Genomic DNA, 21516 nt, shown 5'->3' on the forward strand with positions numbered 1-21516 from the left:
AAGAAAGCTACCCGAGCTAATAAATAAATGCAGCAAAGTTGCAGGGTACAACACACATACGAGTTGTGTCTCTACACTCCAGCAATAAGCAAACCAGAAAGGAAATTAAGGGAGCAGTTCCATTTATAACATTTACAACATTCCAAAAGAATAAAATACCTACATATAAATTTAACCAAAGTGGCAAAAGACTGGTACACTGAAAACTATAAAATGTTGCTGAAAGAAATTAAAGAAAACCTAAATGAGTGGAAAGACAGCTGCGTTCATGGATTATAAGACTTAATATTATTAAGATGGCAAGGCGTCCCTGGTGGCTCAGATGGTAAGAATATGCCTGCAATGCAGGAGGTACAGATTTGATCCCTGGGTTGGGAAGATCCCCTGGAGAAGGGAATGGCCACCCAGTCCAGTATTCTTGCCTAGAGAATTCCACGGACAGAGGTTCCTGGCAGGCTATACAGTCCACGGGGTTGTAAAGAGTTGGACGCAACTGAGTGACTAACACTTACACACTATCCAAAGTGATCTACACCTTCCTGTAATTTCTATCAAAATTCCAACAAAATTCCAACTGCAATTTTTTGCAGTTACAGAAAATCCAACTCTCAAAATCATATGTAATTGTAAAGAGCCTCAAATAGCCAAAACAATCTTGAAAAAAGAAAAACAAAGCTAGAAGACTAATACTTCCTGATTTTAACAAGAGTGGCATAAGGACAGACCGACAGAAAGAAGGTCAGAATTAAGACCTCACATATAAGGCCAATAAACCCACCAACACCAATCAATGGAGAAATGACAGTCTCTTCACAAGTGGTGCTGGAAAAACTGGATATCACACGTAAAAGAATGAAGCTGGACCCTTATCTAACACCAAATATAAAAACTAACTCAAAACAGATCAAAGACCAAAACATAAGAGCTAAAACTATAAAACTCTTAGAAGAAAACATATAGGAAAAGCATATGACCTTAGTTTAGGTAACGATTTCTTGAATATGAAAGCAAAGGCATAGGCAACAAGAGTAAAAAAAAGACAAATCAGACTTTTCAAAATTTAAAACTTTTGTGCAACACTGTCAACAGAGTAAAAAGGCAACTGACAGAATGGGAGAAAATATTTGCAAATCACATATCTGATAAAGAGATTAATATCTAAAATATACAAAGAACCCCTAAAACAACTAAAAAAATCACAACTCATTTCAAAAATGGGTGAGGAATTTAAATAGACAGTTCTCCAAGGAAGACATACAAATGGCCAATAAGCAAACGAACAGATGTTCAACATCAGTAACCTTTGCAATAAAATGCAAATGAAAATCACTTGAGATACTACTTTGTATCCATTAGGATGACTATGATCACGAACAGGGATGATAACCAGTGCTGGGGGAGCGAGGATGCGGAGAAACTGGAGCCCTCGCGCGTCTGCTGCTGCTGTTGTCCAGTTGCTACATCACGTCCGGCTCTTTGCGACCCTCTGAGATACATACAGCATGCCAGGTTTCCCTGTCCCGCACTACCTCCCATAATTTGCATTTATGGTCTTTCTTTATGATCCAGCTCTCACGTCTGTTCACTGCTGGGGGGAATACAGAATTGTGCTATAGCTATGCAAAACAGTCTGCCATTTCCTCAAAACTTTAAACAGAATTTCCCCCAAGATCCAGCAATTCCACTCCTAGGAATATACCCAAGAAAACTGAAAAAAGCGACTCAAACATGTACATGTACACATACGTTTATAGCAACGGTATTCACAGTAGCCAAAATGAAAAAGCCATGTGTCCCTCAACAGATGAATGGGTAAACAAGATGTTCCTGTACAATGGAGGATTATTATTCAGTCATAAAAAGAATGCAGTGCTGATAAATGCCACAGCATGTATCAACCTCAAAAATATTATGTTAACTAGAAGAGGGCAGTCACGAAAAGCCATAATTTGTGTGATTCCATTTGTATGAAATGTCCAGAATAAGCAGATCCACAGATTCGGTAGTTGCCAAGGGTTGGCAGGACTACAGATGTCTGCTAATGGGCACAGGACTTCTTTTTGAGGTGATGAAATGTTCTGGAATTCGATAGTGGTGATGGTTGCACAATCTTACGACTAGACTAAAATCTGCTGGATTATACACTTTAAAAGGGTAAACCTTAGGATATGTATAACTATCTCAATTAAGAAGAAAAAGATGAACTAGTTTTGAAATAAAAAGTAAACAGTATCTCCGTTTTATTTTACTCCTCTGAAAACTCCAGATGACCCAGCCAGTCAGCCCAAGGCCCTGAGCAGTGAGAGCAGCTGGCCGGCTCTTCCTACCTTGAGGTGCTGGTGCATGCAGTAGCGACACACCCTGTGCTTCATGTCATGGGTGACGTCACTGGAGAAGGGAATGAAGCCACATTTGGGCTGCAAAACAGACACGGAAGGAAACACGCTTAGGGAGAGAACAGACACCTTCAGGGAGACACATAACCACAGGATAACGAAGTGCAACTCCCAGGAGAATCAGGAAGTGTTGGCTACAAACATTCCCAAAAGTTGCTTTTATCTTCAGTCCCCAGAGGGGATTGATGCCGCCCTCACTGTATCGTATAAATATCTCTTTGCCACTGGAGAATCCACCCAGAACTCTCACTGGAGAAGAACAACGAGGCCTCAGTTGCTCGCTTGACAAGGTGCAACACAGAGTAACCCTGTGTTTTCATTACAGAACAAGACTGGAAAGCCTCCAGGAGTGCAGATCTGTCCCACACTCAGCTCCTAGAAGCAGAACCCTCAGTCTCTCTGATAAGACTGCGTGAACAGAATGGTGCTCGTCGGATGGTTCCCGGGATCCCAGAATGTCTGAAATTCTGGTTGTCTTTTAAAATCCAGAGTTTTCACATATAATATGTAAGACCGCTGCCTAGTGTCAGGGCACCAAATCATTTGTGACGCCTGAGACATTCACCTCTGTTTAGAGAAACAGAACACCGTCCACACTGAACATCCGGAGTGCGAGCGCTCAGGGCCAAGAGCATGACCCAGAAGTCACCAGCAGAGGTTTGGAGAAAGGAAACAACGAGATACCTGGGAGGCTTCCTGAGGGAGACTCAGGTGGCCACGCTGGACAGGGAGCCACAGAGCTGAAGCCGGGGAGTGACCCTGATCCAGTAATCACTGACCTCCTCTAGACAAGCAACACCCTTTGTAGCCCCCTCCTCAAGGTGGGGAAAGTGCACTCCAGGCAGATGACCCATGGATTTACAATTTCTCCTTTTTCCCCAACACCATTCCCCTTTAACAAATACTCACCTTGATCTCCACACACAGAATCGGCCGGCGCTCTGCAAACTGGTAGGTCTGCAGTCTGGCTAGGTTGGGGAGGCACAGGGCATAGCCACTGAGTGTGTCCAGGTCCTTGTCGCAGCGAGATTCTGGGAAACAGACCGAGGAAGATAACTGACGGTCAGCGAGAGCGACAAGACAACTCCATGGCAGCCTGGGCTCCTGCTGGGGAAGGACCAACTCAGCCTCTGCTTTGGGGAGGCCACCTCTAACGCTTGGGTTATCCTGCCTGAGGAGTCTCCATAAGGACCTAGAGTCACACGAGGATAACGCTGTGATTCCTGGTAGGAGCTTGGACCTTGTAGTACCAGCTCCACCTCCGGAGGGGCTGGAGGCTAAGGGCAGCCACACAGGCGGCCAGCTGTGTCTACATGCCCTGTTGCTGCTGCTGCTGAGTCGCTTCAGTCGTGTCCGACTCTGTGCGACCCACAGACGGCAGCCCACCAGGCTCCCCTGTCCCTGGGACTCTCAAGGCAAGAACACTGGAGTGGGTTGCCATTTCCTTCTGCAATGCATGAAGGTGAAAAGTGAAAGGGAAGTCGCTCAGTCGTGTCCGACTCTTCACGACCCCATGGACTGCGGCCCACCAGGCTCCTCCGTCCATGGGATTTTCCAGGAGTGGGGTGCCTTTGCCTTCTCCAGTCTACATTCCCAAGCCCCAGCAAAAATCTTGACCCCTCTTCTCTCAGCTGGTTTTAATCTGTGTCCCTAAGCCATAACCATGAGAATAACAGTGAGTTCTGTGGATCCTCCTAGCAAATTATCAGACCTGAGGTTGGTTCTGGGGACCCTCAAATATGCAGCTGCCATCAAAAGTGAGAGTGATCTCGGAAACTGCCCCCCAATTCTGTTGACTCCCTTAACCCAGGAGTTCAGAGAGGAAGGTGGCAACAGCCACTACCTTCCTTTTAAAGCTTCTTTCAGAATATTCAAACACTAGTATTTCCTCAGCACTGACTACTAGAAGTTATACTGTAGACAATCACATAAGATATGGCCTCTAGATCCCAAGAAAAGTCGCCTTTCCTCCTTCCACACAACAAGGCTGAGTATGAGTCACTGTTACAACAGGGGACAGTCTTATTACTGTTAAGTAGTATAACTGCTGATTATAAAACTAATGACGCCACGTGGCGCTAGTAACTAGAAGGCAGAATCACAGCAGGCCTCAGTCTGTCTACATGAGGAAAACAGAGCCAAGACACAATCCAGGTTTTGAACAGGGCTGCTGCATCCTCCCCCTTCGTCGGCCTTTTCCACCCATGAAGCCCTGCTCCTCAGTGCTCCCCAAACCAGGGGCTCCAGGGCACAGTGCCCTGTTCTCTTTCATTTTCCTAATCAAATACAGAAAAAATTTCATATTGGCTTACTACACACTCTGACCGCCTGGCTGTGATTTAGGGGAAGACATTTCACTCCTTAACAACATAAATTTTACATCTCTGTCTCTGACTGTGAAAGGAAAAGCTTTAACATGGTTAGTATCATTACTGTGACAAATAAGTATAGAGAAAGTACCTGAGGTATGGAGGGAAAATATCTGAGCTGATGGGGGAGAAGTCATGTGAAGTGATGGGGGGGGGGGCATTATGAGAGGTGACAGGGGTGACACATGAGGTGATGGGAGGGAGGGTATGTGAGATAATGAGGGAAGATATGTGAGGTGATGGGGGAGGTATATGAGGAGACGGGGGTACGTAAGGTGATAGGGAGGGTAGGGGAGATGGTCGGATGGTAGGAGAGGATGCGAGGTGATGGGGGAAGGATGGAAGGTGATGGGGGGTTGTGGGGAGGTGGGGGGAGGATATTTGAGGTGATGAGGGAAGGTATGGGAGGTGATGGGGGAGAGTCTGTGAGGGGATGGGGGAAAATACATGAGGTGATAGGGGATGTATGTGAGGAGATGGGAAGCATGTGAGGGGATGGGGAGAGGGTATGGGAGATAATGGGCAGAGAACACGTAAGGTAATAGGGCAAGGTTTGGGAGGTGATGGGGGGTATATGAGGTGATGGGGATGGTATGTGAGGTGATGGGGAGAGTATATGGGAGATGATGGGGGGAGGTATACCAGGTGATGGGTAAAGGAATGGGAAGTGATGGGGGTAGGTGAGGTGATGAGGGAAGGTATGGGAAGTGATAGGGGAGGCATGGGAGGTGATGCGGGGAGGTGTGAGGAGATGGGGGGGCATGTGATATGATGGGGAGAGGGTATGGGAGATGATGAGGGGAGGGTATGGGAAGTGATGGGGGAAGGTATGAGAGATGAGACAGAGTATGGGACGTGATGAGGGAAGATATGTGAGGTGATGGGGGAAGATAGGTAATCGGGGGAAGGTATGGGAGATCATGCAGGAGGTATGTGAGGTGATTGGGGAAGGTGATCGGGGCGGTCTGTGAGATGATGGGGGGTATGTGAGGTGATGGAGGAAGGTACTGGAGGTGATGGGGGCTGCTATTTGTGATACTTGGTTTGGTGGAGGAACATATTAGTGGTGATGGGGAAGGTATGGCCAGCGGGGAAAAGTACAGAAGGTGAAGGGGGAAAGTCTGGGAGGTGAGGAGGAGCAAGTATATATTGAGGAGGGCGGGGTACATTTCTACTGCTGGGTAGAAGTCATCTGTGGTGATGGGGGAAGCTATGTATGGTAATCCAGTTCCAGTTCAGTCGCTCAGTTGTGTCTGACTCTTTAGGACCCCATGAACCGCAGCACGCCAGGCCTCCCTGTCCGTCACCAACTCCCAGAGTTCAGGGAAGTAAGTGAGGTGTGGTGGGAAGTACAAAAGCTCAAGTCTCCCAGCTTACCTCAAGAGGATAAGCAGGCTGGGTGGTGCTGGCTTCTGAAAGAAGGGCCTCAAGACTGCCCTCCTCTAGGGCCTGGCCCACCCTCCACAGCTTAGGTCTGCTCTGGTTTTCTTTTGGACTCCTCCAGACCACCCTAGAGCCCACCTTCCCTTCCCTAACTCTCCTCCAACCCCTTCAGCTACCTTTTGCCCCTCGAAAGCATTATTTTTATGAATTAGTTCTTGGTCATATAGCCCCTGCAGTGATCTACATATTTGACACCCAGAATTGTATTCACAAACTCCTAGGATTTCTTCCCCTGATAATGAAGTTCTTGGCAAAAAAGTTGCTAAAAACTGTATCTGCCTAACATCAAACACTTCAAATGGAATATTATAAATTTTGTAAGTTAGAAACCCTTACCTGGTCTTTCACATTGTATCTTTAAACAAAGCTGTTTCACAAAATCTAAAGGCAGCTGAACAACTTCCTGTAAGAACAAATAAGAAATACTCAGTGTGTGTTACACAACAAGGCAAACGTACTTAATGCCACAGAACCGCAGACTCTAAGATGCTCAAAATGGTGAACTTTATGTTCTGTATATTTTACCACATTAAAAAGACACTCAGCATGTGAGTTTTGGGAATAAAAGCTGCTCTGTTATTTTAAGGACATGTCCAGATTATGTCCAACTCTTTGGGATCCCATGGACTATAGCCCACCAGGCTCCTCTGTGCACGGAATTTTCCAGGCAAGAAATACTGGAGTGGGCTGCCATTTCCTTCTCCAGAGGATCCTCCTGACCCAAGGATCGAACCTACATCTCCTGTGTCTCCTGCACTGACTGGTGGATTCTTCACCACTAACGTCTCTGTGCGCTAACAGGAACAGGCCCTCCTCAGGGTGGCTGGTGTCCACAATGGCCGTGGCTAGCAGCGTGCCCAATGTCACCCACAATCAGTCTCCAGAGAACACTCCTCAGGCAGCTTCTGTGTTCTCAAGGTGACCTCATCCTCCTTCTCCAGGGGTCTGTGGATGGCAGAGCAGGGGCCTGAGACAGCTGTCTGCCTGCAAAAACTTCCTCACCAACTGTCTCCTCAGGCAACATGAGGCTTCTCACATTCCCATCTGAGAAGCAGCTCAAGGAACAGGGTCTGATCAAATATTAATCTCTGGGTAAGGGATTTCCCTCATGGCCCAGTGGCTAAGCCTCCGCACTCCCACATGCAGCGGGCCAGGGTTTGAGCCCTGGTCAGGAAACTAGATCCCACATGCCACAACTGAGAAGATCCTGCAAGGTGCAGCTAAGGATCCCGCATGCCACAGCAAAGATCGAATATCCCATGTGCTACAACTACATCCCAGCACAGCCTGATAAAATAAATAATCTTTAAAAAAATAAATCCCCAGGTGGACATCCTGTGCCCCCATCAGCTACAGGATAGCTAATATTTGGTGCATTTGGGCAAGAAACAAAGAAGCAACTCCTTTCTGCTTTGCTGTTTCTTTGCAATCTCCCAAACTAAGAGTTTCTATTTAATCCACATTGCTCACCATCTTCCCTGTATTTCCAGGGTGGGAGAATTCTGACTTAAAAAGAATCCTAAGGGGATGGAAGAGACTGGCCTAGAAAGAGGATGCTGGGATCCTGTCCATTTACATGCCACACCTTCTCCATCACACCCTTTGCGTGATGGAATTTTCCCCGTGTCTGGGACAGTCATTCCCAGACTGTCCTAACCTCCAACTCACATGAAGCCAGGCCCAGATCAGTCCCCAAACCAGCCAGGCAGGATTGGAGGCAGCATGGCACAAGGGGTGTGTCGGTCTCTCTGTCTGAGCCTTGCTCTCACTGGGCTAGTCATTTCTCATCTCAGGACACAGAAGAGGGAAATGCTCTTAACAGGGCTCCCCTCTAACCTAGTTCATGTCATCAGGAGGAGAAAACCATATCGTTTTCAGGCAAAAATGCTGATTTTGCCTGAATATGGTCTTATTTGGACCAGAGATGTGCTCTGTATCCCACATTCAACAGTGCTGGGCCTGAGTGGCAGTCCTCTCAACCACCTGGAAGAAAAGTAGATTGTGTTTCACTCAGGCAGTGTCTTCATGCGAAGGAGGTATGTCAACAGGGTGAATATCCCCACAATGTGACCTTGTGGATCCACCTCACAGGCCCAGAGCCTTGTCCACTGTGGACACACAGAATCAAACTTGGAGTCAGAGCATGCCCTAGGCCCTGAAGGGACAGCCCAGTGTCATTCCCACCTGCCAGGCTGGAACCGCAAGCTCCTCACCACTCTTCTTCACCACTGGCCCCTCCTGGAAGAAAGGCCTAGAGCCCCTGAGACAGAGTAACACGCCCACTCGGCCAGATGAGCATGCTCTCGCCCCAAGAAGGACTGACAGTCGGCACAGCTGTGTTCTCTCAGACAGCGTCCAGGCTGAGGAGGAGGCGGCCAGCACACAGCTACTCAGGCTCTCACAGGAGGTGGGTCTCAGGCTTCCACAATTTAACAGGACAGCTGGGGAGGGGTGGTGCCAGCCCCCAGGATGGCCTCAGTGGCCTTTGCCTCTGTGTAGTCCCATAGTGCCTAGAATTGATCTGTGAAGACCCCAGGATGCTGTGGAAATGACAGACACAACTTCTTGACAGGTCATCTCTCAGACTATGCATTGGAAGAGCCAGGCCCGAGTCACAAGGATGCTCAGAGCCCTGCAGAGAGTCCACACGGGGAGCTGCTGAGCCCCCGTCAGCAGGTCAACAGCCAGCACCACACTGCAGGCTCCATGGTTCTGGGCCACCCTGGAAGAGGATCCTTAGCCCCAGTCCTCAGATAAGATCACAGCCCTAAGGAACCCAGAGAAGCGCCACCCACAGTACATCCTAAGCTGTCAAAGGAGGACATTTTGCTGTCAGAGACACTTAAAATTCTACTTTGCCAGGCGATCCTTAAGCTTCACAGAAACTTTCACTGAACCTTCTTGGCAGCATTTTTTCTCAAGATGCACACAAGGTACAGAACTTGCGAAACAGGCAGTACTGCTCGCTCTGTTCAAAACGGCAAATCTGATCATCTGTTCAGGGTTCTGGTCTAAGACAAGCAGTAAGGCCAGCAGAAGCAGAGGCGCAGCGGGGATCAAAGCCAAGGCGTAGGAATGACTGTCCCAGACATGGACCACGGCCATCTGCTCTGAGGTTGCCAGGGGCACAGGGCCACTCCACTGAGGCTTCTTATGCTGCCCGCTCCATAAGCATCCAAACAGCAGACCTTCCTGTAACAAGTACTCCTCTCCGTAACTGAGACCAGAAGAAGCCAGCAACAGAGACCACCTGCAGGCAGGCGGAGCCACCAGCCCACGTGAGCTTCAGCTGAGCACACCACCCCTCGTGAGCCACCACCCCTCGTGAGCACACCACCCCTCGTGAGCACACCACCCCTCGTGAGCACACCACCCCTCGTGTGACCTCCCACGAGACCAGGTCACACTTCCCAGTACGGGGGCCCACTTTCCTCCCTACCTTGCTCTAAGGTGCCCATCAAAGATCCAGGCTGCTGCCTGGACCTCACTCAAGAGCTCTCACCAACTTGAATGCCCCCCCGAGGGTGGAGTGGTGGAGTCCCAGGGGTCCCGGCAAGTTAAGGTCTGACAAAGTATCTCAGAATCCCATGCTTCTCAGCTAGCAAATGAGAATAACAGGATCTGCTCTGCTACCTCATGGGGCAAAAATGAGAAAAGCGCTTGGAAACTCTGTAACTAACACGAGGGGTTATTGTGAAGCACAAACTTTCAAACTATAATTGAGGAGTTGGTATTTTGATACAGAATGTGCCCATGAATTTAGACTACGTTGAAAAAAGATCACTTACCCCACAGTGAACATAGTTCTCACCCAAAAACTCTTTCATAACATTTTTGCCAAAGTCCACTATGTTCTGCAGGTGCTGAAATATCTCTTCCGAGGTCTGTAAAAGAGAAGGACGAGAAGGCCTCAATGCCCGGGAGCTCCTAGAAGGCGGACTCCGACACCACCACAAGCCTCTGTTACACACAGGGCCGCCAGGTACGCGGCCACAAAAACCACCAGTGGCCCTGGACCCGGAGGAAGGTAAGCCCCACCATGAAGACTGCCACTCTCGATGGAGTTTCTGTCCCCAAGGGCCCCTGGACCACCTCTGCATTCTACTCAGGGCCCCATGTGATTCCGAAGCTTTAAGTTTAAGAACCATATCTGTGGCCCTGCCTTCCTCACACAGGTGGAATCCACCTGTGGCCCGTGCACACCTTCTGAGAAATTTGACTTTAAAAATCTTTCCCATCCAAAAACTTCTAGATATTTAGATTTTATTCTTCAGCCTCTAAATGTAGAAATAAAACACTTTTACCCCAGAGGTTCTTAAAGAGTCGATAAGCTGTGAGATTTAGGTGAGACAGAAAATCAATGTCGTATCCCTCACTCTGACCCAAGGCAAGAAGGACAAAGGGTTGATCACAGGTCTCACTCAGGAGCGAGAGGGCTGTCTTCTTCAACAGCGGGCTCAGAGGCGCCTGACACACGGCTCAGGCTCTGAGAAGGTCTTGGTCTGAGCTGCTAGGCATGCACCATAACACAGGCAGACCACAGCCTGCACCCCAAGGCACTACTGCGTTAGGATGAAGCCTGGCAAAAAACTCCAGAACACGCCCAGTGCTTCTGTAGAGCTGTGGCCACAGGCTTCTGACATAAAGGTCTTATTACTGACAGAATTAACAGACACAATTCCCCACAAATAATGCAGCTGGCATCACATACAGCCATTTATATAACAAACAAACAAACAAACAACAGTGAACTGTTGCCTTGAAAGACATTACCTCAATAAATGCAAACAGAAAGAACTGAAAATAGAGGCATCCAGAGGACTCTGACCCTTCACCAAGGCTAGGCTCCACAGACCCCGAGTGGGGGACAGGGGGAGGGGAGAGGACTAGAGGCAGCCTCTGAAATGTTTCTGGATTCCACAGAAACAGAACCTCCCCACACGATTCTCTTCAGCAGCTGCACCTCCCCCCTATCCTGAGCCATCTTTCTCTGCACCGACCACACCGGCCCCAGACCTCACTGCAGCCAGTCCCACTGTGACCACCGGCTCAGCTTTCTCCCCTGGGCCCCTCTTCTCATTCTATGAAACTAACCCCCAAGGGTGCCTTTCATTTGCACAATCAGCCACCGTTGGCACCCATAAGCCATCCACCTCACCATATTTTCTGGCTGTTTCGCCATAATTCAAATGAGTTGAGATGGTGACTCATGTCTCCATCACCCTGATCTTGAGCCCAATTTCCACTCACCATCCAGCACCACGGCCCTGCCCCACTGTGTGGGTGTGACCTGCAACTCCGGCCTTTTCTCCCCTTTTCAGATAGAGTCTATGCTCATATCATGCCCTCCCCACTGGCCATGAAAGACGAAAGGCTCCCACAGGGCTAGTGCATCTTGACCTCTGTGGCCACTTAGATAAACACCACGGCAACATCACACCTCAAGGTAGACAGACACTGCAGCTCGGGGGTCAGCAGGCACGCAGCAGGATGACAGTGGTTTCCTAAGGGTGCCCACAGTACTTTGCTCGGGTGACTCAGAACAGAAACCCAGCGCTCCATCCGAACTGCCAGCTGTGACTTGTAACACTGTCTACCACAGCATTACAGACTTCATTTTCATAGCTAGCCTTCCACAGATAGGGAAACTAAGGCAGTGGGGTGTAAGGAAATCGCCATGGCAAAGCGAAGCCGTGGGTTTCCCAGTCATAAGCAGAGCTCTCTGAACTAGTCTGGGAGGCTCCTGACTCACTACCCAGGGACTAACTGTGATGACCCAGCAGGTCAAAGCCCTGGGTCCTGCAGGAATGATGGGCACACTGCTTTCAGCACTGAGTGCTTGTATCATATTCAAATTTCTAAAATTAGCATTAATACTTTTTTGCATCAGAAAAAAATCAAAGTTTTCTTAAATAATTATTTCAACGATGGGGTGGCAAATCCACTGATCTTACCTTCTTCCTATTAGGAGGAAACTTCAGAAAACGAAGCACCACACAGCGCTATTGAAAAATAAAACAGAGTCTGATTAGTACCCACACAAAGCCTGGGGATAAGGGTAGACGGCTGTGGAGAAAAAGCTGTCCTCAGCAGTGCCTGGGACACCCAGTGCCACAGGGAGGAAGTGAGGGCCATTACTGGGCCACATGCCTGAGGACACAGAGCAGCTAGGAAAACCTATGCTCTCTGACCTAGTCAGGCCGCTCCCAGTGATTTAAGGGAAAAAGATGCACAGAAGATTTTAGCTACTGCATGTAAAAGGACTGTTTACAATTCCAAATAAAATGTAAACAACCTAAATGTCCAACAACAGTAGGATGGTTAAATACAGAGGGACGTATTCCAGACCATGGAATGCTATGTAGCCATTTACCAGAAAATATGGAAGATCCATATTTACAGACACAGAGGTATAGCCATCATCACTGATAAGTGAAAAAGATTACAGGATGGGGCTGTCAGAGTGAAACTATTTTTATAAATATGTACATATATATGTGTGTGTGTGATCGAGAATGATGTATGGGTACAGTGCTATTTATATAAAGCTCAAAAACAGGTAAGACTAAGATCTCTGGCACCTGGGATGGTCCCTGAGAAAGGTTCTAGAAGGAGCTGGTCATGAGAATACAGGTCCATGTACTTTGTCATAATCAAGCTGTATACCCACATATGATGTTACCCCTTGTTTAAAATAAAGTATGTGCATGCTGAGTTTGTATGAACTGTCTGAAAAAACTTCAGAACAGATAACCATGTGTCCAGGTAGCAACAACTGGGGAACTTAATTTTTTCAAGTCCTGTTTATTTGGGTTTTCCAATTTTTTACAATGGTAATATAAGATACATTTCAAAAAATACATACAAAAAATATAACATACGTTTCAAAAATTTTTTTACAATGCAAACATACATGTCAAAAATGTGAAAAAAAAAATAAGTTTTTAAACAAGCACAGCCTTTGAAAACAGCCATTCTTCAAGGAAATAACTGGATGTGTTACAGAGTCTTGGTAATGGGGGAGATTAATTCCATTTGGACAACTTCAGAAACCATTCCCATGGAGACAGAGAGTTCCAGGCAGAAGGGCTTGGGTGGGAACCCAGCCTGTAAAGCAGTGGCCAGGAGGAGGAGGGGGAGGCGCAGCAGTCTGGGTGCTGTCTAGAGCACTGGGGTCCAGGTCGGGCAGGAGGGGCCGGTGACTGAAGAGACTCGGGAAGTACAGGTTTAGCTCTCAAAACATGGCGGAGAGCAAGCAAGGCCCATAGAGACCAGATCCATTTCCCCAGCCCACAGCCCCGAACATTTCCTATCCCACTCTGACGAAACATACTCTTCTCAAAACCCCAGACAACCATCACCTCCCTGAGCCCCAAGCCCAGACCTGGGGAAGCTAAGGTCAAGGGCATGTGCCCACCCCTCAGTTCACTTCAGTCACTCAGTTGTGTCCCACTCTTTGCGACCCCATGGACTGAAGCACACCAGGCTTCCCTGTCCATCACCAACTCCTGGAGCTTGCTCAAACTCATGTCCATTGAGTCCAGTGATGCCATCCAGCCATCTCTAACCCCTCCCAAATCCAGGCAGACATTAGTATTCAATCATGGGAATCAACTGGCCAAGGATTCCATCAAAATTTAAGGGAAAACAAAAGTTGATAATGCAGAAACCCTAATTCTAGGCAACTTCCCAGAAACTCGGGCCCCTAAAAGTCACTCACTTTTTACCTGGACTCTACTATTTCTCAAGACCTACTAAGAAATTCCAAGTGTTGTGTTGTGTCTGCTTCAAGGAAAACTGCTCTCTTCTAACCTGTTCATCATTTAAAACTGTCACCAGAAACTGCCCCATAGGAGCTGCAGTGTCAGCCTTGAAGGCCAGTCTCCACAAACGCAAGCACTCAGTGGGCACACCTGTTTTGGACAGCAAGCACTAACTGCCCCCTGTGAGGGTCTGACTGGGCTGAGTTGGTGGCCCTGTGACATGCCCCAAGGCCAGCCAGGGGACCAGGCGACACCCATTCAAGTGGACAGAAGTGAAAAGATGAGAAATCAACCTTACCAGCCCTGGTTAGAATAAAGACATAGTTAGTTCAAGGGCCACCCATGGTGTGTAGCAAGACTGATGCAACCGCCCACAGGGAGATTCCCATGAAGGAGCCCAAATTAACACCTAATCTGGTAAGCACCAGGGACCTGCCAGCTCACAAAGTTCTAACCAGTTGTGAAGCAAACAACTCCTTTCCTTTTAAACATCTGAAACTAGATGTTTAAAATATATCTCCTTCACAGTGTCTAGGATTAGGAACATGAAGAGAAAGGAATGAGACCAAGAAGAGGGGCTTAAGAAGAGTTTCTGCATGGTCCGGGGCAGAGGCAGCCCTTCCCTCTTCCAAAGAAGGACAGGGAACCTTAGGTGGGGCCCACACCTCTTCTGTCCTTTAGGATAGAAAAGTGTGGTGTGCTCTCTTGTGCCTTGAAACACTAGATGAAAACCAAAGATTTCAACAAGACTGAAAAAGTCAGTGAATGGAGAAATGACACATATAAATACACACACACACATGAAACAATCTCAAAATGTATATAACACACTCTACTTATAAAAGAAGGAGATGGACTTGCCAGGTGGTCCTGCCAATGCAGGGGAAACAGGTTTGATCCCTGCTCGGGGAAGACCCCACATGCAAAGGGGCAAATAAGCCCATGCTCCACAACTATGGAGCCTGTGCTCTAGAACTTGCTAAGGAACCCAGGAGCCGCCACTACTGAGCCTGCGTGCTGCCAACAACTGAAGCCTGCAGGCCCCAGGGCCTGCATTCTGCAAGGAAGAGTAGGCCCCACTCCTTACTACTAGAGAAAGCCCATACGCAGCAACAAAGACCCAGTGCAACCAAATATAAATAAATTTCAAAAGAGTAGAAAGCATTCAGTGAGGGTCCCAGGCCGTGGTGGGGAAGGACTGGCATGTTACGTGCCAGGACCTAGGACATGCTCTTTGATCCCCACTGCAAACCCATCCAAGTCATCCGAATATCAAGACATCAGCAAAGCCTGGCTCCTAACAGCTCTAAAAGCACAACCATGTGAATGTCTGACAGCACAGGATCTCTGGCTGCCCGGGGCTCTGCAGCCTTGTGTGTGCGTGTGTGAAAAAGTCTCTACATATTTATGCTGCAGGGTTGAGAGAAAAGGCAGAAAACAAACACAGACCATTCTTAAGTATTCAATACAAACGTGTTATAGAAGGAAGTGCATCAAATGTTAACAAAAATTATTTTTACTAGTAGGGAAATGCTGGATGCTTTTTGCCTGCTTCCTTCTAATATTCTGTATTTTCTAGGGTGGTGAGAGGAACTAATGATTGGCATTAAATAGAAATAAAAGAATACAAAAACAAAATAGTAAGAGGGTCAGCTACCCATGTGAAGCCCAAAGGAGGAAATTCGTGGGTGGAATTAAGACTCCAGGACCTCTCGGCAAAGGTAAAGTATGATGTGATGAGCTGCTGAAGCCTTGCTGCTGGAGGATAAGCTTCAGTCAAGTCTTCCTCCAGAGTGAGGATATTACCCAGGACAGGACCCCAAGAAAACCCCAGGGAAGCAGAGATCAGGCAACTTTCAAGGGAAAAGGAGACAGATAAACACAGCAACAGAAGAACAGAGCCTCAGGGTGCTGTCCCAGGCACCCCAAAATGACTCAGCTCTGCTTCTTGGTGAGGCCACCACTCACAGACACCCCACCCAGCCACTGTCCAGATCTTCCAGCAGAATACCTGGGACAGAATATCAGGCCAGGTCACTTGCGCCCACTGAAACAACCAGAAGCACACCGCAGTTCCAGAAGAGGGATAAGAGGGACAAGGGGTCAGACAGTGTGGGGCTGACAGCTTCAGACAGAACAGATGGAGGGTGAGGTGAGACATTTCACAGGCAGGAGACCAAGACTCTGAAGGGAGGCCAGACAGGAAGTGGAGACAGCAGGTGCCTGGACTAGGAAGGGCACTTTCCTTCCCAAGTTTCATCTGTCTGTACGGACCCACAGCTGCCACAGGCCTGAAGCAGACACAGACCCGAGTTATGAGGTGGGAGACAGGCCAGTGGAGGTGTAAGCCCAGTGGCATTTACAGGCAGGACACGCAGGGACTGCGGCAGAAGAGGTGCTCTGAAGGTTTCTAAAGGATGGAAAATCCAACAGCAAGAAGAGAAGCAGAATGTTTTGTAAAGACAAACCATAAGTGCACGCGGAGTACAGTGAGGGTGAGAGAGAAGTGTGCAAGTCCCAGGGGAGGCTTTAAAGTCCCAGGCCCTCCAAGGCCACACGATGGCCACAGAGCAGGTGTCCAAACAAACCAAGGGGTGGGTGACCCAGTGCTGGGGTCTCGTCCTCCTGCAGCACAGAGAAACCTTGCTTGCCTTCCTGGTAAAAGGGGCAGCTGCTGTCCTGACTGAGTTCTGACTGAGTAGGAAGAAGGTTATCATCAGGGTGGGGGAAGTGACCATGCCACCTTAGGATACCAGGCCTAGACTGGCACACCTCCAAATGCCAGGAAGGCAGAGCTCAGCACTCACCAAGGCCAGGAAGAACCAAATCCTAGCCATTCAACTGCAGGTGATCCCAGGAATAAAGACAGAGCTACGTGCAGAGTTCTTCAATGAGACGTCACCAAGAAAGAAGTCTCATCAGCTTTATCAACCTGTATGAATACCATTAAAAACCTCAAATACAGAATAAGTTACTTGTTAAAAAAATACTATAGGCAACAGAGCATTAAAATATCTAACTTTCTACTAGATTCAGGAGAAAATTAAGCCCAGGATTTGGGAACATGTCTTAAAAAAAAAAAAAAAAGAACAACTCTTATTTGCTTCCAATATCTCCATTAAGAAGTATGATCTACAAATCAGAACTCCTAAAACACTAAAGAGAAACACACAGCCCCTGACTGCTTGAACCCCACATCTTCGGGGCCCACACAAATATCCCAGGGCATCAAAACAATTGCAGAAACAATCTGAAGCCCAATCAGAATCTTAGAAAGGACATGAACCCTGACAGATCAGGAACAAACTTTTGATAAAAGATCTCAGATGCCAAGTCTTTCATGTTACCTCTCGCAATAAGGAGAAAAACATCACAACAACTAGTGTGATAAAGGGAGTGGGCCCCTACTTCCTCTGCATCCCAGAGGTGAGGGGAGCTGGGGGGCAGCTCAGCGCCTGGGGAGGAACCTCTGCCTGGCCTGCCATGGGTGACTTGCCCCACTGAAGGCACTTAAGAGATCAAGTGACAAACCAGTCTTACAGTGACCTTCACAGGACAGGCCACCAAGCCAAAGCCAACAAGACTAAGCTGAAGAAGGGTCACTGCAGATGTAAAAGCAACACCACCCGGAGAGAAATCCAACGTGGCAGCAGCACACTTGAGGGCTGCCCTGGGCTTCACGACCACAGCTCAGCATGAGCAGAGGTACAGTGCACTCTCCAGAACAAGTGACAGCACCCTCAGGCTGCAGTGAGGAAAGGAAAGGGTGTGCCCACAATGGAAATGCTCTTGCCCGAGGCCCCCCACAGGGTCAGTGCCGGGGACTCCAGGCACCAGCATACAGAGCCAAGTTGGCCATAGCCTTTGAGCACTGCAGAGGGCTGGTGCCAGGGCCAAGGGCCAGTGCCTGGGAAAAGGTTACATTGCACAGCCGGTCCCAAGGATGCTGAGCACTGGGCCACTGGAAAGTTGACAGCAACCTGTCAAGAACTGGCCTACTGTTCAGTCATCTCTTACTGCCCAACCCTGAACACATCCGCACACTACAGCCCTCCTTGGGCCTGCACTTAACTCCTCCATATCCAGGTCCCATTTTCTGCAAGTCCTGTGCTCCCAGAAGCCTCCCAACCCACCAAGCTGGAAGACATTATCTCATCCTATGTTCCTCCAGTACAGATGCCAGACCTTAGGACTGGCTGGCTGAAGGTATGTCAGGCTTTGACACTGGAAGGGACAGGGGATGGACTCATCACTTTTTAGTTCAGTTCAGTCACTCAGTCGTGTCTGACTCTTTGCGACCCCATGGACTGCAGAACGCCAGGCTTCCCTGTCCATCACCAAGTCACGGAGCTTGCTCAAACTCATGTCCATTGAGTCTGTGATGCCATCCAACTATCTCATCCTCTGTCGACCCCTTCTCCTCTTGCCTTCAGTCTTGCCCAGCTTCAGGGTCTTTTCCAAGGAGCCAGTTCTTCGCATCAGGTGGCCAAAGTATTGGAGCTTCAACTTCAGCATCAGTCCTTCCAATGAACACCCAGGACTGCCTCAACACTTTTTAAGGACCTTTCAATCCTGAAAGTAGATGATGCCCTCGCTGAGGAAGTGACCATCTCCCAGTCTGAATGAAGCCTGGTAAGGGTCACACTCTACTTCAGAATGAATGAGGTGGGTCTGGAGAGTCCACCCATGGGAGCAGGAATACATGTTCTCACTCATCCACCTTCTTCTATCCCACTCACACACACACACCCTCTCCTTGGGCACAGTGGACCCTGAAAGCTGCCTTCCAGGGCTCCCTCTTCCTTCCTGGTCCTCAAGGCCCAAGCAAAGTCTAAAGGGTTCTCAATACACAAGGGGCATAATTCTCCCTTTATTCAGTGCGTTCACTTCGTGGGAACATTTTCTTACAAGACCGCTTGTGATTATAATCTTCAAATGATAACAACCACCAAGCAGGAATGAGCACAGTAACAAAGATTTAGATTTAAAATAAAGAATGAAGAGAACAGGTAACAGAGTAGCCTGATGACTCAGTCTAAAGGAATAAGAAACAAGACTTTAACAACTAAAGCTGGGCAACAAGGGAAGGGGCAGCTGCCCTACAGAGTGGACACATGCTTGTCAGGGACAATGGAGAAGGCATCTGAGTGCCCAAGGCCTGGTGTCCTTTTACTCTGAGTCTGGAAATTGCTCCTTCATCTGATGCTATTTTTGAAACTCAGTTCATCAGCTAAAAGAAGTCTTAATTAGCTTTACATAAAATGAAGATACTGGAATATGAGTATTTGAATTGTGAAAGGATGCAGGGGGTCACACAATATTCAAACAACAAAAGGGACTCATGCTGGACTATCCGGGGCTTTGACCAACCCTGAAACACAATGAGGCCCAGCAGACTGACAGAGAAGAGCGGCTTCAGGTTAAGCCTTGTCAATTATTAATTATCCTAAAGATCTTGAGCAAAGCCTGCAGTCTCACTTCTTCAGTTTCCCAATAGTGCTAATGGGTAACAAAACGCAGAACACAGGGGCCACCTCGGTGACTGCAGCTTACCCTACAGCTGCCCCAGGGCACCCAGGAACAACAGAGCCGGACATCACTCAGCTCCTGCGCCAATCACCCTGTAGGAGCTGTTGGGCTGGGTCAGAGCTCCTAACCACTGAGCCAAGTGGGGATGATAGTTATCACTTGCATAACTTGTCAAGCTCATCTTTCTAGTAATTCCGCAAAGGGGATTCTGTTAACCAGTTCCACTCGGCAAATGCAAAAACTGAACCTAAGCCAGGCAGTGGCAGAACCGGGATTCCGCCCAGCTCTGTGTAAATGCAACTCCCATCCTCTTAAGCCCTCAGTGACATCTATTGGTTCCTCCCCCAGCCCATCACATTCCTGCCTGGCTGAATCAGACAGCAAGATGTCAGAGAGATCCGGGCCTTTACACAAACCCACAAGCTTCTCTTCCTGGGATTCAACTCACTGAGAGTCCTTACTGCATTCTCTGAAACTCTCATCCTTACTGAATAAAGAAACGGAAATTCTTTAAATTCTAGAAGATTCTGGAGAAGAACCTGTAGACAATGCTCCACTAATATTAACAACAGCAGTAGGAGAAGAGCAATTCCCTGCATTTCAGAGGCGGAACTCCCTCGGTGCTTGGGGAGTTCACGCACCCCAAGCACTTTGCTTCTTCCTCCGGAGTTTGCCCATAACCTCTATCTTGCCTAAGATTACACCGGGCGTCCTCACCGCGGCTGGGCAGTCGGAGGCGGTCCCGTGTGAGACTAGGATGGGGGTCGTTGGGAGGACACGAAACAGACCCAGGGGGAGGAGATAACACTAGAGGAACAGGGAACCGATCTGGATGGAGGGGAATGCTGGGGAGACACGGCACCAACCTAGGGGGAGGAGGAGAGCGCTGGGGAGACGCGGAACTGATCTGGGGGGAGGCGGTGACACAAAGCGGAGGCAGAACCGACCCGACAGGGTAGTGATGCTGCGGGGAGGCGAAACTTATCTATCCGAGAGGCAGTGACACTCGGGGAACGCGCAACCGATCGGGAGAAGGGCTGCTGGGGAACCGATCCGGGGTAGTAGGTGCTGAGGGGATGCAGAACCGACCTGAGCTGAAGGAGCTCTTGGGGGACGCGTAACCCCCCAGGAGTAGGGTGAGGACCCTGAACCTCGCCGACAGGCCACCGCTCACCTGCGCATGGGCCACCACTAGGCTCTTGTTTCCTTCACCGTGGTACCGCCATTCATTCTCGTCCATCTTCCCCTCGTCCATCCCACGGTGCGGCCGTGGAGCCTTGCGGGGCCGCGAGCTGGAGGCCGCTGGTTTGCCTGGGCACCAGCCGCCGCCGACCGGGCAGCAGAGCCTGTCACCCGCCACCTCCACTAGATTCAGCGCGGGGACTCGCAGGCGCGGGCCACCGGAAGCTACGCCCCCGAAGCTACCACTGCCTAGCCGGGCAACTTTTGGGTACACGCCGGCTTCTCATCTATCGTCCACTGAAACAGATGGGCTGGCGGCCATCTTAGGTACTGGCACAGTGACTCACTTCCGGAGCGCGATCTTAAGAATCTGAAGGTTTCCGGGCTGGGCGCCGGAAGTGAGGCAAGCGGGAGGAGCCGGCGGCTCACAGGCGTCCAGAAGTGGCCGGCTGGTGAACGGTAGTCCAGGCGGGTTGTGGGTGGAGTTGTACTGGCGGGCTAGCAGCCAAGGGGGTCCCAGCAGAGGTAGGAGCTGGGGAGGGGGCGGTCCAGGTGGGCCTGGGGTGGGTGGTCTCTAAAGCTGGAGACCACTGGATCATGAGCCTCAGCCTTCTTTTCTGTAGAATGGGATAAATTTCTCACTCATCGGGTTGTTAATATCATCTGATGCAGAACCACACCAGTAATCCCAGGAAGCAGAAACATTGTGGTCCACATCTTACAAATAAGGATACATGGTTTAAAGAGGCAAATGGACTCCTAAATGGCGCTCTTACCAGAGTTACCTGAAAACCTGGGTTTGCCTTTTGGTGGGTGTCAACACAAAAAGTGGGA

At 49.0% G+C, this 21516-nt stretch overlaps 1 protein-coding gene across 1 annotated transcript in view; it reads right to left on the reverse strand.

Annotated features, from left to right (window-relative positions):
- The window catches only part of IPPK (inositol-pentakisphosphate 2-kinase), a 60355-nt gene extending 39336 nt beyond the window's left edge, over window positions 1-21019 (reverse strand). Inside the window, exons 1-6 of the mRNA XM_018052493.1 lie at window positions 20675-21019; window positions 12163-12210; window positions 9997-10092; window positions 6545-6611; window positions 3306-3427; window positions 2328-2417 (exon numbers count right to left, since the gene is read on the reverse strand). Coding sequence (XP_017907982.1) covers window positions 2328-2417; window positions 3306-3427; window positions 6545-6611; window positions 9997-10092; window positions 12163-12210; window positions 20675-20755 — 504 coding nt within the window. The 5' untranslated portion in view covers window positions 20756-21019. The remainder of the gene's footprint in view (window positions 1-2327; window positions 2418-3305; window positions 3428-6544; window positions 6612-9996; window positions 10093-12162; window positions 12211-20674) is intronic.

The sequence above is a fragment of the Capra hircus genome, chromosome 8 (genome assembly GCF_001704415.2).
Source record: "Capra hircus breed San Clemente chromosome 8, ASM170441v1, whole genome shotgun sequence".
Lineage (NCBI taxonomy): Eukaryota > Metazoa > Chordata > Mammalia > Artiodactyla > Bovidae > Capra > Capra hircus.